This window comes from Hypanus sabinus, chromosome 15 (assembly GCF_030144855.1).
Source record: "Hypanus sabinus isolate sHypSab1 chromosome 15, sHypSab1.hap1, whole genome shotgun sequence".
Taxonomy (NCBI): domain Eukaryota; kingdom Metazoa; phylum Chordata; class Chondrichthyes; order Myliobatiformes; family Dasyatidae; genus Hypanus; species Hypanus sabinus.
The window spans coordinates 43,693,604-43,706,054 of NC_082720.1; the positions used below are offsets into that span (position 1 = coordinate 43,693,604).

At 37.0% G+C, this 12,451-nt stretch overlaps 1 protein-coding gene and 1 long non-coding RNA gene across 7 annotated transcripts in view; one reads left to right on the plus strand and one right to left on the minus strand.

Moving 5' to 3' along the window:
• slc23a1 (solute carrier family 23 member 1) overlaps positions 1–12,451 on the minus strand; it is a 243,339-nt gene that overhangs the window by 165,499 nt on the left and 65,389 nt on the right. For 2 of the 5 annotated variants that reach the window (XM_059990267.1, XM_059990264.1), the window contains exon 1: positions 7,951–8,104. The exons of 1 other annotated variant lie outside the window; for it this stretch is intronic. In XM_059990267.1, the coding sequence (XP_059846250.1) occupies positions 7,951–7,983 (33 nt within the window). In that variant the 5' untranslated portion in view covers positions 7,984–8,104. Of the gene's footprint in view, positions 1–7,950; positions 8,106–12,451 lie in introns of those variants that run through there. 2 more of the 5 variants (XM_059990270.1, XM_059990268.1) reach the window with 2 other exon arrangements.
• Positions 5,707–12,451, plus strand: part of LOC132405457 (uncharacterized) — a 72,338-nt gene continuing 65,593 nt past the window's right edge. For both annotated transcript variants that reach the window (XR_009515877.1, XR_009515878.1), the window contains exon 1: positions 5,707–6,355. This is a non-coding gene — a long non-coding RNA (uncharacterized LOC132405457). The remainder of the gene's footprint in view (positions 6,356–12,451) is intronic.

Here is a 12,451-nt window from a genome sequence, read left to right on the forward strand (position 1 = left end):
AAAATGACTTGGAACTAACAACGGGGAACCAACTCCCCCGACTCAACGGATTGGCCTCATAAAAGACCCGGACAAGTTTCAAACTGTCTCTCTCTTAAACCCAAAGAGCTGCAGCTTGAAAGGACAGTGACTTTTATCTTTCCATCAGACAATACAATATCCCCTAGACGAACGATAGAGCTATTGCTTAATTGATGATTATTATTATACCCGTGTTTTTAGATTGAGTACTGACGACGTATATTATCTGAATGTCTGTATTAATTCTATTTTGTGCCCCTTTATAAATAAAGACTTTTAAAAATAGTACCATCAGACTTCAACGGACCTCTCTATCTTTGCTGGGAAGTGATCCAGTTATGGGAATTTCGTAACAGTGGAAACTATAGAAAGGGTGCAAAGGAGATTTACAAGGATGTTTCCTGGATTGAGGAGCATGCCGTATGAGAATAGGTTGAGTGAACTCTGCCTTTTCTCCTTGGAGCCGCAGAGAATGAGAGGTATCCTGATAGAGGTGTATAAGATGATGAGAGTCATTGATCGTGTGGATAGTCAGAGGCATTTTCCCAGGGCTGAAATAGCTAGCACCAGAGGGCACAGTTTTAAGGTGCTTAGAAGCAGGTACGGAGGAGATGTCAGGGGTAAGTTTTTTTATGCAGAGAGTGGTGATTTTGTGGAATGGGCTGCCAGGACAGTGGTGAAGGCGAATACTATAGGTATTTTAAGAGACTCCTGGATAGGTACATGGAGCTTAGAATAATAGAGGGCTATGGGTAACCCTAGCTACTTTCTAAAGTAAGTACATGTTCAGCACAGCATTGTGGGCCGAAGGGCCTGTATTGTGCTGTAGATTTTGTGTTTCTATATTTCTATTAGCACTTGCTTTTCTAGTTAGCTGTATTTCCTACTCTAATTTTCCTTTCCTTATTAATATTTTGGTCATCCTTCATTAGTTGCATATATTGTCTCATTGAACAAGGATCACATTATCTGACATGTTATCTGTTAATGATTTGGACAATGGAATTGAGGTTTATGGCCAGGTTTGTGAATAAAACAAAGATAGATGTAGGGGAAGAAGTGTTGAGGAAGCAGGAACTGTGCAGAAGGACTTAGACAGATCTAAATAATGGGCAAAGAGTTGACAGACAGGATATTGTAAAGGGAAGTGTTTGGTCATACACTTTGCTAGAAGGAATAAAAGCATAGGCTTTTTTTCAAACCAGGAGAAAATTCGGAAGTCAGAGATGCTAAGGGACTTCCGAGTCCTCATGCAGGCTTCCCCAAAGGTCAACTTGAAAGTTGAGTTGGTGGTGAGGAAGGCAAATGCGATGTTAGCATTCACTTTGACAGGATCAGAATATAAAAACTAGGAGGCTGACGATTTATAAGGCATTGGTCAGACCATACTCGGAACTTTGAGAGAAGTTTTAGGCCCCTTATCTAAAAGATGTATTGGCTTTGGAGAGGTTCGTGAGAGTGATTCCAGGAATGAAAATGTTAACTTATGAGGAGCAGTTGATGGTTCTGGGTCTGTACTCATTGAAGTTTAGAAGAATAAGCGGGGGGGGGGAATCTCATTGAGATTCAAAAAAATCTCAAACATTTCAGGACAAATAGTGATCACACTATCAGCATGAGCAATTACACACTCTTTTTTGCTTTATTTGAGAATGCATGATACAAACCATTGTATGGTATTGAAAGTCACATGCTGGTTCATTTATCATTTCTGTCAAGTGTACTTTGTCACTCTTGGTTAACTTATTTACTGCAGAATAACAACAAATTGTTGAAGTGTGGAGATTTGATGTTGTCCTTGACTTGTTTCTCACTCTTGGTAAAGGATCTTGACTTGTTTCATAGAAACTGATACAGAATTTAGCTTCCCTTCATAATGGAAGTAAAAGAAATTTTTAAAGCATTATAAATAATTGTACTTTGCCAAGGAATAATAAACAATTTTAACAATATATTGCTGAAGGTTCTACAACTCAGTAAGGTCTCTCCTAACATAAGCTTTTACATTTTCTAGTTTACATTTTATATTTCTACGGAGACTATCATCCCAGAAACACCTCTAATTTAATCATCAGAAGGAAAGGAAAAGTCAGGAAATTACAATCACTAGGACAATGTTTCTAAGCAAATTTTCAGAACTGTGGACTGACAAGTCCTGAGGTCCTTATGATAAGATCTAACTGGAACGGATAGGCAAAACAGCTGACATGCTGGTTTTAATTTTCCAAAATTACCTATATTTAGGAGAATGCCCATTAGATTGGAAGATGGTTAGTAAAGTTTCCTTTACACAAAAATGCACATGGTAAATAAAGACTAGTTAGCTGCTGCCAAAGAGGAAATGTTAGAAATTAGAAAATTTAACTGTAATCAAAGTCAACATAGTTTTGTGAAAGGGAAATCGTGTTTGACCCAAATTCTATTGCAAAAATAGCATGTGTTGAAAATAAGGAGGAACTGTTGGATGTACTTTATTCAGGTTTCCTGAAAGCACTTGATAAAGAGCTGAATCAATAGTTATTAGAGAAAGTAAAAAGCTTAGTGTTAGCATGGCTGACAGGAAAGAGAGAGTAAGCATAAATAGATCTTTTTCCTGGTTGGCAAGATGTAGTGAATGATGTAACAATGGGATTAATGCTAGGGCCTCAACCTTTTTACAATGAATATGAATGACTTGGATGAAGAAAACATTGAAGATATAGTTCCTACATCAGGTGAGGGCACAAAGAAAGGTAGAAAAATAAGTTGTAATGACATAAAAAGCCTACAATGGTAAAATGACTGGTCAAATATCTGACAAATAAAATATAATATAGGGCATTTTTGAAATTATTCATTTTGGGCAGGAAATATGCAAGAGAAAAATATCATCTGAACAGTAAGGTATTGCCAAACTGTGATGCAGATGGATCTTGGTTTCTTAGTGTATGATTTTCAAAAGGCTAAATGCAGATTCAGTAAATAATTTTCAGGGGGAATTGAGTAAAAAGATGCAATTTTCTGAACACTGTTGACACCGTATATGAAGTACCATGGACAGGATCTGTTACTTATTTAAGAAAGGATATTAATATGTTGGAAGCAGTTCAAGAAAGGTTTACCCGACCAATACCTGGAGCATCCAGGTTACCTTACAAACAAGGGTTGAACAGGTATCAGTTGAAAGTTTAGAAGAATGACAGGTGACTTGATTGAAACACAAAATCCTGACAGCTTTAATGTAGAACAGATGTTTCCTCTTGTGAAAGAGTCCAGAACTAGGGGTAAATATTTAGAAGGTTTGCCAATTAAGGCAGTGATGGGGTGACCATAAGTCTTAGGCACCCTTTTCCTTGACTAGGGTAGAAGCAGAGCCTTTGCATATTTGGAAGTCATTTTGATTTTGGTGTATGGTAAAAGCTATGAAAGTAGGAACAGGAGAATTATTCTTTTAAATTAAATATTTTCAGTTAAAATGTGTGCCTGAGTCCATGCACATACTTCGCATGTGTATGTATGCACATGAACTTTCATGTGCCAGTGTTTTTTTAATATGCGTGTGTCCAGTTGTGTGTGTGTGTGTCATTTTTCATGTGTGTATGTTTACATGTGGTAAGTTGTATTTGATGTGATTTTGCTTTCACTGAGGAAACACATTTTTATTTATCCCCATAGATGAGAAAAGCAACACTCCATTAATGCATCCAGATCCAGTTTTCCATTTACTGGATGAACAGTTACATCTTCCCTTCAGTCACTGTCTAAATTTCAGGTTAGAAAAGACAAGCAATCTATCCCAGGTTAATCTGCAAGTGAAAGCTAAATTAAAATGGAAAAGAGTAAAGCTCAACATCTGTCTGCCATTACTTCTTGTAAAAAAAAGGGAAGCTTCTTAAAACAAAAGCTATTTTAGTTTCGTTTCGAGTTGCACGATAAGCAAAATAAAGCCACATGGAAAGAGCAAGTAAATTGGATTTCAGTGCAATAATCCTGACATTGAGGTATTAGGCAAACTGATGCCTTCTGTTCTGAGATGTTGTTGATTTGGTGGTCATCCCTATTTGCCAAACACTGAATCTAATCTTTGCAGAGATTTATTTGTATGATTCATGCAGAATTAAGTAGAGAATGCCGCATAAAAACAGGTGATTAAGTGTCAATGCTGGCGCTTACACATCACTGAAGCCTCTTCCTGCTTGTTATCAGTAACAAACTATTTTATGATATCCTTCTCCATGATATGTTTAATCAGAATCAGAAGTACTTTATTGCCAGTATATGAAACATACCACAAGTAGGACTGCTTCCTGTCAGGAATTTCATAATCCACTGACAGATGCTGTAGGGTACACGAAGTTTGTTTTGGAAATAAAAGCCCAAGTATTCTTCCATAGAAGAAGCGAGAGAGAGATACCCGTTTTATTTAGGCAATCTTTGATTTTAAGTAATTCAAATCCAAAGACAGTGTTTGGACAAATGGGACTTGCTCATCAGGATTTGCAATTTCAGTCACAGCATAAAGCAGCAAAAGTGAGAAATTACATTAGTTAGTCTTAGCCAGATAAGCAGCAGGAAATATTTTAAATGTTTTGTGAGATATTAGGTTTACAAAAGTTCAGAAGAGCTATAGGTTTCCCGGTATGACACCTTAATGACAGAATTTTGAAAAATTGTGATGATTGAATGCTTCTTAAGGTAACGTTTCCATTTTCTCATTCTTCTTTAAAAAGTTTCCTTCTGAAATATTTTCTTGATTTCTTAGCGACGTCCCTATGATGATAGTATCTAATTTTTCACTTAATCGAAATCTTTAAAAACCTTAAACATGCCTGTAGGGTCACTGTCAATGATCCTCTCCTATTCTGTTCTCTTTAAGAGCAAAGGGAGCCCTAATGTTAAATCTTACAGATCTCCTATCAGTTAAAATCAACCAATTGTGCATCCTTTCCAGTGCTCCTATATCCTTACCATGATAAACCATACCTTGTTTACAAGTCTGGAATTCTAACCAGCATCTCCCCATGGATCTACATACCTGATCCAGATTTTGAAAGCCGCCACAAACCATGACCAAGATGACAACTTCATCAGTGTGCTGAAGAAGCACAGTTCCAAAATCCACATTAAAGCTCCATTGGCTCACGAATCACCACCTCCAGTTTTGCATGTTATCAAAACTATAAACTTGGAATAGCTTACAAACATTTGAAAATAAAATGCTAAATTATCTAAAATACATAAACAATAACAAGATTAAAAATAAACTTGTTTTTTTTGTTTTATAGCCAATGGAAACCCCACACTGCTTATGAACTGGTACAGGATGAAAGAAGCACTTTCTCTTCAACAAGTGCTGGGGACTCTCATCCAAACTGAGGTGTGACTGAATACATCCAGTGATAGAACACATTGATTGATAGTAAGCATTTCAGTAAGCTCTGGGCTTCTGTATTCAATAAGATGTCAATTCAAATGATACAAACTGCCAGCTTTTATCATGAAATATCCCTATATGATAAATAATCGCCTATCAAACCATTCAAACACAATCTACACAAAGTTCCATTGAAGCTTAACACAAAACTTCTCTACTGTACTTTTAAAATTTATTCTTCCCAGAGATAATCCCCCATACTTGGTTTTGTTTGTTATTGACTTGTGTTACAATATTTAAATGTTATATGCATTTAACTCCTGTGTCCATTTGCTCCTCTGCATCAGTTTTTCTCCAGAACAGACTACTCAAAGATGAAATACAGTACCTAAAAGTTACTTGGTATCTTGATAATCATTTATCAATTTTTTGTATATTCTTTAACAGGACTGATATTATTCTGTAATGTGATACAGTACTGACCATGGCCTCCTATCCTTCCCACCCCATAAATCAACATAATTTATCATATCAGTTGTGAACAAGAGCATTGAATTGAACAAGTCTAAGGTCTAGGCCAGACTTATTTCAGAATTGAGTAGGCATACATCCAACCTTGCAAACATGTTATTGCTCCTGTTAATTAGTTGTTTCAAGTCCAAGCAATACTTGTTTGCTAACTCAGACTGTGTAATCAATCTCTAGTTCTGCAATCAATCTGGTTTGTCATCAAAATAATCAGTTACTATAAATCAACAATACTGTGAATTTGTTCCATGAAGGTTTGCCATATGAAGGTGCACAATTTTAAAACCGATCCACAGCATCAAAGATCATCAGTCTACGCTCTCTCAGAAGGGTCTGCATACTAGGCAGCACAGCATGTTCAAGGACACTGTTGTTGGTAACTTTGTCCCTCCGAGAGATCCAGAGGATGCATCTGAGACAGCGCAGGTGAAAGGTGTTCAGCCTCTTTTCTAGGTGAGCATACAGGGTCCATGTCTCACTTCCACAGAGGAGGGTGCTGAGAACACAAGCTCTGTAGACCTGTATCTTGGTGTGCAAACTCACATAAACTACAGTATAAGCCGATTTTGGCTTTAGTTCTAGTGTACTGGAACTTTTATAAAAAATGGTTTTGAGTTTTCAGTCAATTTAAGTCTAAAGTTTAATAGTGTAAATCCAGTTATTAACAAAAATATCAAATATTTACATTGTATTGAAATACGTAGGTTTTCAGTAAATAAAGCACCTAGGAAATTCATCTTTTAACACTGCCCAGATTTTGACATCACAGGCAGACATTTATTATACTTGAACTTGTACATTAAATTCATATAGATGATTGTGCTGGAATCTACTGAGATTTAAAAAGCCAAGATAATGCAGCACTCCCTAAAGGCATCTACAATTTATGTGACTGCGGAACACTGCTGCACATCCTTAATCAGTCAGACTGTAGAAACTATATTGATTCCCATAGACTTTGCTTCAGCATTCATAAATTAAAATGGCTAACAATGCCAGATCATAAAGAAAAAGATGAAATAAATAGAAATGCAAAGACAAAATAATGATAAAAGTGGCAAAGAAAACATAATTTTTTAAACGTAAAAGGAAAATACTTGCAACAACTGATATTAAGTGATTGAGAAGGATTTATTACTATATTAAATACTGTATACTATATTACTGTAGGATTTATTACTATATTAAAATTTTACCTAGGAAGGTTTTTGAGTAGAGTTAGTATTTATCACCCTGATGTAGCAATTCTGTACTGTTCTAAATAGTTCAGTAGAAAATGTCTTACCAAGGTAATCATTTGGTTGCAATATCTAGAGAAGCAAAGCAACTTTATTGCAGCTTCTTAATGATTGCTTATGTATTAGAGTTGCTGCCTCAATTCCTCATTAATTTTTATGGGTGTTGGTGTCTTCCCTGCTATCTTCAGTGTAAAATCTGGGGTTAAATTTGTTTAATTTTTACCAATGTTGACAAAATAAATAAGGCATCATTAGTCCTTAAAATAGGGAACTATTTAAACCTTCAGTCATTTTGATTGCTATGTTGTTAATCTATGAAAATTATTTTGTATATTTAATAATTTTTTCATACTAAACACTTAATTGTGAAAGACGTGGGAAAATTCTAGCACTTGAAAAATGTAATGAAAAGCAAAGTAGTCTCCAATAATTGGCGTGTGGCAACAAGATGATTTCAGCCAAGTAAGAATCTATACATCATTTTGAACCACAGCAGCAAAGATTTATCTTTTCTTTTTCTGTGTCTGTAAAATGTGATAGCAATGAGCTCTGACAATCTAAATTGTTTCCATTAGAAATAAGCATTGATCTTCCAGTTACAGTTTCATACTCAAAGTCACAAATTACCTTGTCTTTTTTAAACCTGTAATTTTGAAACTGAATTTAACTTCATTTTTAATGCACAGGGATAATACATATTTGTAATTCTAAAGGCACCAGATATGAAGTTTCTAAGTTTACACATGACTCAATTTTAATTGTATTTCTAAACAAGTTAACCAAATTTATGATAAAATTTAAGTATTTTACCTTTTGTTGACTTGTTTCTGAAATATTTTTCATTTTCTTGTTTAATCTCTATCCTTCTCAAAATGAAACACAAATGAAGTCACAAAGGGGCTACTAGGTTTCACTTGAAAGTCTGGAAACATTGATTCTTCAAGTCACTTGTCAGCACATTCAATAATACGAAGGAATGAGTAAGTTAATGATTTTTGAAATAGTGTGAAGGACTTTAACCGATGGACTGGGAGATCTTGTACAACAAAGTGAAACTATAACCAAAATTATCTTTGGATAAGTCTTTTATCACAAAGATATGCATCAGCTGCACTGATTCTGTGTAGCTGATGCACATCTTTATGGCCACATTGGGCTATTGTTTGTGCTCAAGATCTTACAAGCTAAAGAAGCACAACTACCTTTGCTGATTCCAGAAATACGCATGCAATTTTTTACCCTTATCACTCATTATGGATTATAAAAACAATTTTCAAAAGACTAGAATTTGGTAAGATAAGGACATAGAATTTATTTCTGATAGATGCAAGGTGGTGCACTCTGGGAGGATTAATAAGGGTAGGACACAAACAATAAATGGTAGAGTTCAAGAGAATCTAAGGGTCAGAGAGACCTTGATGCACATGTGCAAGTGAAGGTGGTACTACAGGTAGATGAGGTGGAAAAGAAAGCAGATGCTTCTGTTCTTTAGTCAAGACATAAATTAGAAGAGTTTAAACTACAACATTTTAAAACAATTGTTCAGCCACGTCGAGAGTACCATGCAGTACTGTGCACACTGTAGGAAAGATATAAAACACTGAATGGGATTGCACTGAGAGGGATCAGTTACTTAGGAAAATGTAATGTTTGAACATTTAATTCACAGAGTAAAGGCCTGTCACTCCCAAGGGACCTGTGATAGGAATCATTTGAGAGTCAGACATTTTATTTCTTTATAATTTTGAGATATTTCTCCTTAGTAACTAGTAAATTGAGTTTTTCCACCTAATAGTTGATCAACTACCAATCTGCTATGTAATTTATAATAACAATGAAGAAACTGTTAGAATTCAGGTGTTGGTCTAAGCTCTTTTGACATCAGGATAGTTAGTAATCCTTCTGACACTTAGTGATGTAACAGTTGAATATATCAGCTATATCAAGAACACCACACCAATTGCTTTTTATGACACTATATTCGCCAGCTTTGATCCTACAGTTTCAGTTTGAAAACCCAATGATAACTTTAGACGTTTATCCCCGAAAAACTAATTCCTATGACTATTAGTCACATTCTAAGTTTCTGTTCCTCAATATTCCAAGATGTTGGCATGAAAGCCGTACTGAAATTAAGAACACAGGAGCACCCGAAGAATTGAAATTATGTTCTGTCTTGCTGATCTTTAGACAGGAACCAACTAAATGAAATATCATTTAGATCCAGGAAAAAAATCTATTCCATCTAGATGTAACTGGTGACAAATGAATATTTTTCACATTTTTGTGAGATAGATTTTTTTTTATTAACAGAATGCCACTCATCACCAATCAAGCTGAAAGAACAGCTTGCTTGATGGATATTTCTGATGCACTGACCACAGCCAAAGGTCACATCAAACAACTTTGTCAGATTCTCCCAGGACTAGCATATTAATCACCTAACATAACATCACACTTCTCAAAGTTGAGAAAGAGCAGAGAAGGCAATAAAGTTGACTGCTGAAGAATACCACATTATCACAGTCAGTCCCTTATCTGAGCACCCTTATCTTTCATACTACCCCAGAACAAGGACGACAAGCAATAATCTGTCAAGACATGTAGGCAAATAAGAACTTCATGCCCAGCAGCAGAAAACTGCTAGAACCAGATGTGTAAACAAAGTACAGGAGTGTAATAGGAGGCAGTCAAAAGCAGACAGTCACAACATTGCAACTGAGATGAATGGACCTGCCTCTGCTACAAGTCAGAAAGTTGCTGAAAATGCAGCACATATCAGACCACTGGACATGACAGAAGATTTCAATGTATTGATATATACTACATTCCATTTAAACAAGATATAATGAAGAAGGCTGCCTATCACTGAAGGAACAGGTGCCATCTCTGTGTGTTACTTGTTTTCTATTTAATTTCTTTTTAACAGTTATCGTGACTTTCTGATCTTAAAGTGTTTTGATTAATTTTAGATTTCTCTTTAAAATAGCATTTTAAGATTATAGCGTTCTTGGCAATATTTAAATGAACTTCAGAAATATAAAACTTGTTTAAAAGAAGAGGTCTTTCAGGCAACACAGCTCCATGCCCAAATTTGCTTCTCGCCAAAGGCTGTTGGATCCCTAGTGGCATGTCACATGTGACCTATTCACTGCTGCAGTCCCACTTTGACTTGCTGGATGCCTCTGGAGTGTGAAATGTTACCCCCATCAGCCCTCTGCAACCTGCAGGTGGAAAGGGCCACAGGTAGTCAGTTCAATTACAGGCTCGAGTCCAACTCTACTTGATCCATACCGAATCTGTATATAATATAGAATACAGGTTGCTTAATTATGTTTGTAAGAAGTTTAAATACAAAATGATTTAGATTACTATTACATAAGATATATTCAAAATAATTTCAGTAGTAAGTTGCAGATGAGACTGGCACAGATAGAACCATAGAACACTACAGCACAGTACAGGCCCTTCAGCCCTCCATGTTGTGCTGACCCATATAATCCTTATAAAAAAAGTACTAAACCCACACTACCCCCATAACCCTCTATTTTTCATTCATCCATGTGCCTGTCCAAGAGGCTCTTAAATACCCCTAATGTTTTAGCCTCCACCACCATCCCTGGCAAGTCATTCCAGGCACTCACAACCCTGTGTAAAAAAACTTATCCCTGATGTCTCCCCTAAACTTCCCTCCCTTAATTTTTTACTTATGCCCTCTAGTGTTTGCTATCGGTGCCCTGGGAAACCGGTACTGACTATCCACCCTATCTATGCCTCTCAATCTTGTAGACCTCTATCAAGTCCCCTCTCATTCTTCTATGCTCCAAAGACAAAAGTCCCAGCTCTCCAAACCTTGCTTCATATGTCTTGTTCTCCAAACCAGGCAACATCCTGGTAAATCTCCTCTGCACCCACTCCATAGCTTCCACATCCTTCCTATAATGAGGTGACCAGAATTGAACACAATACTCTAAGTGTGGTCTTACCAGAGATTTGTAGAGTTGCAACATGACCTCTCTACTCTTGAACTCAATCCCCCTGTTAATGAAGCCTAGCATCCCATAGGCCTTCTTAACTACCCTTTCAACCTGCACAGTGACCTTGAGGGATGTATGGATTTGCACCCCAAGGTCCCTTTGTTCATCCACACTCTTAAGTAATTGACCATTAATCCTGTACTCAATCTTCTGGTTTGTCCTTCCAAAGTGCATCACCTCACACTTACCCGAATTGAACTCAATCTGCCATTTTTCTGCCGAACTCTGCTGCCTGTCTATATCCTCTTGTAACCTTCGACAACCTACAACTCCATCCACAACTCCTCCAATCTTCGTGTCATCCACAAACTTACTCACCCATCCCTCCCACTCTTCATTCAGATCATTTATAAAAATCACAAATAGCAGGGATCCCAGGACAGATCCCTGTGGCACTCCACTAGTCACCAACCTCCAGGCAGAATACTTTCCTTCTGCAACTACCCTCTGCTTTCTTCCTTTAAGCCAATTTTTTTTATCCAAACAGCCAAGGTTCCACTTATCCCATGACTCATAACTTTCTGGATGGGTCTGTCATGAGGGACCTTGTCAAATACCTTGCTGAAGTCCATGTAGACCACATCCACTGCCCTACCCTCATCAATTTCTTCTGTTACTTCTTCAAAAAACTCAATCAGGCTCATGAGGCACGATCTTCCCATCACAAAGCCATGTTGACTATCCATGAATAGACCATAGTTCTCTAAATGCTCCTAGATCCTATCCTTACGAATCCTTTCCAGTAGTTTGCAGACCACTGACGCAAGATTCACTGGTCCATAGTTCCCAGGTTTCTCCCTATTACCTTTTTTTTAAACAAAGGAACTACATTTGCCATTCTCCAGTCCTCCGGCACTTCCCCTGCAACCAAAGAGGATTCAAGGATCATAGCTAATGCTCCTGTGATCTCTTCCCAATTCCCACAACAACCTGTGGTGTATTATATCTGGCCCTGGGGATTTATCAGTCTTAACGTTTTTAAGAAGATCCTGCACTTCTTCCTTAATCTCCACATTGTCCAGCACACAGGGCTGCTCTACTTCGACCTCATCCTGATTAAGATCCTTTTCACTTGTGAATACTGAAGCAAAGTATTCATTTAGGACCTCCCCAACCTCCAGGCACATGTTGCCCTCTTTATCCCTCTTTACCCTCAATCCGGGTAAGTGTGAGGTGATGCATTTTGGAATGACAAACCAGAAGACTGAGTACAGGATTAATGGTCAGTTACTTAAGAGTGTGGATGAACAAAGGGACCTTGGGGTTCAAATCCA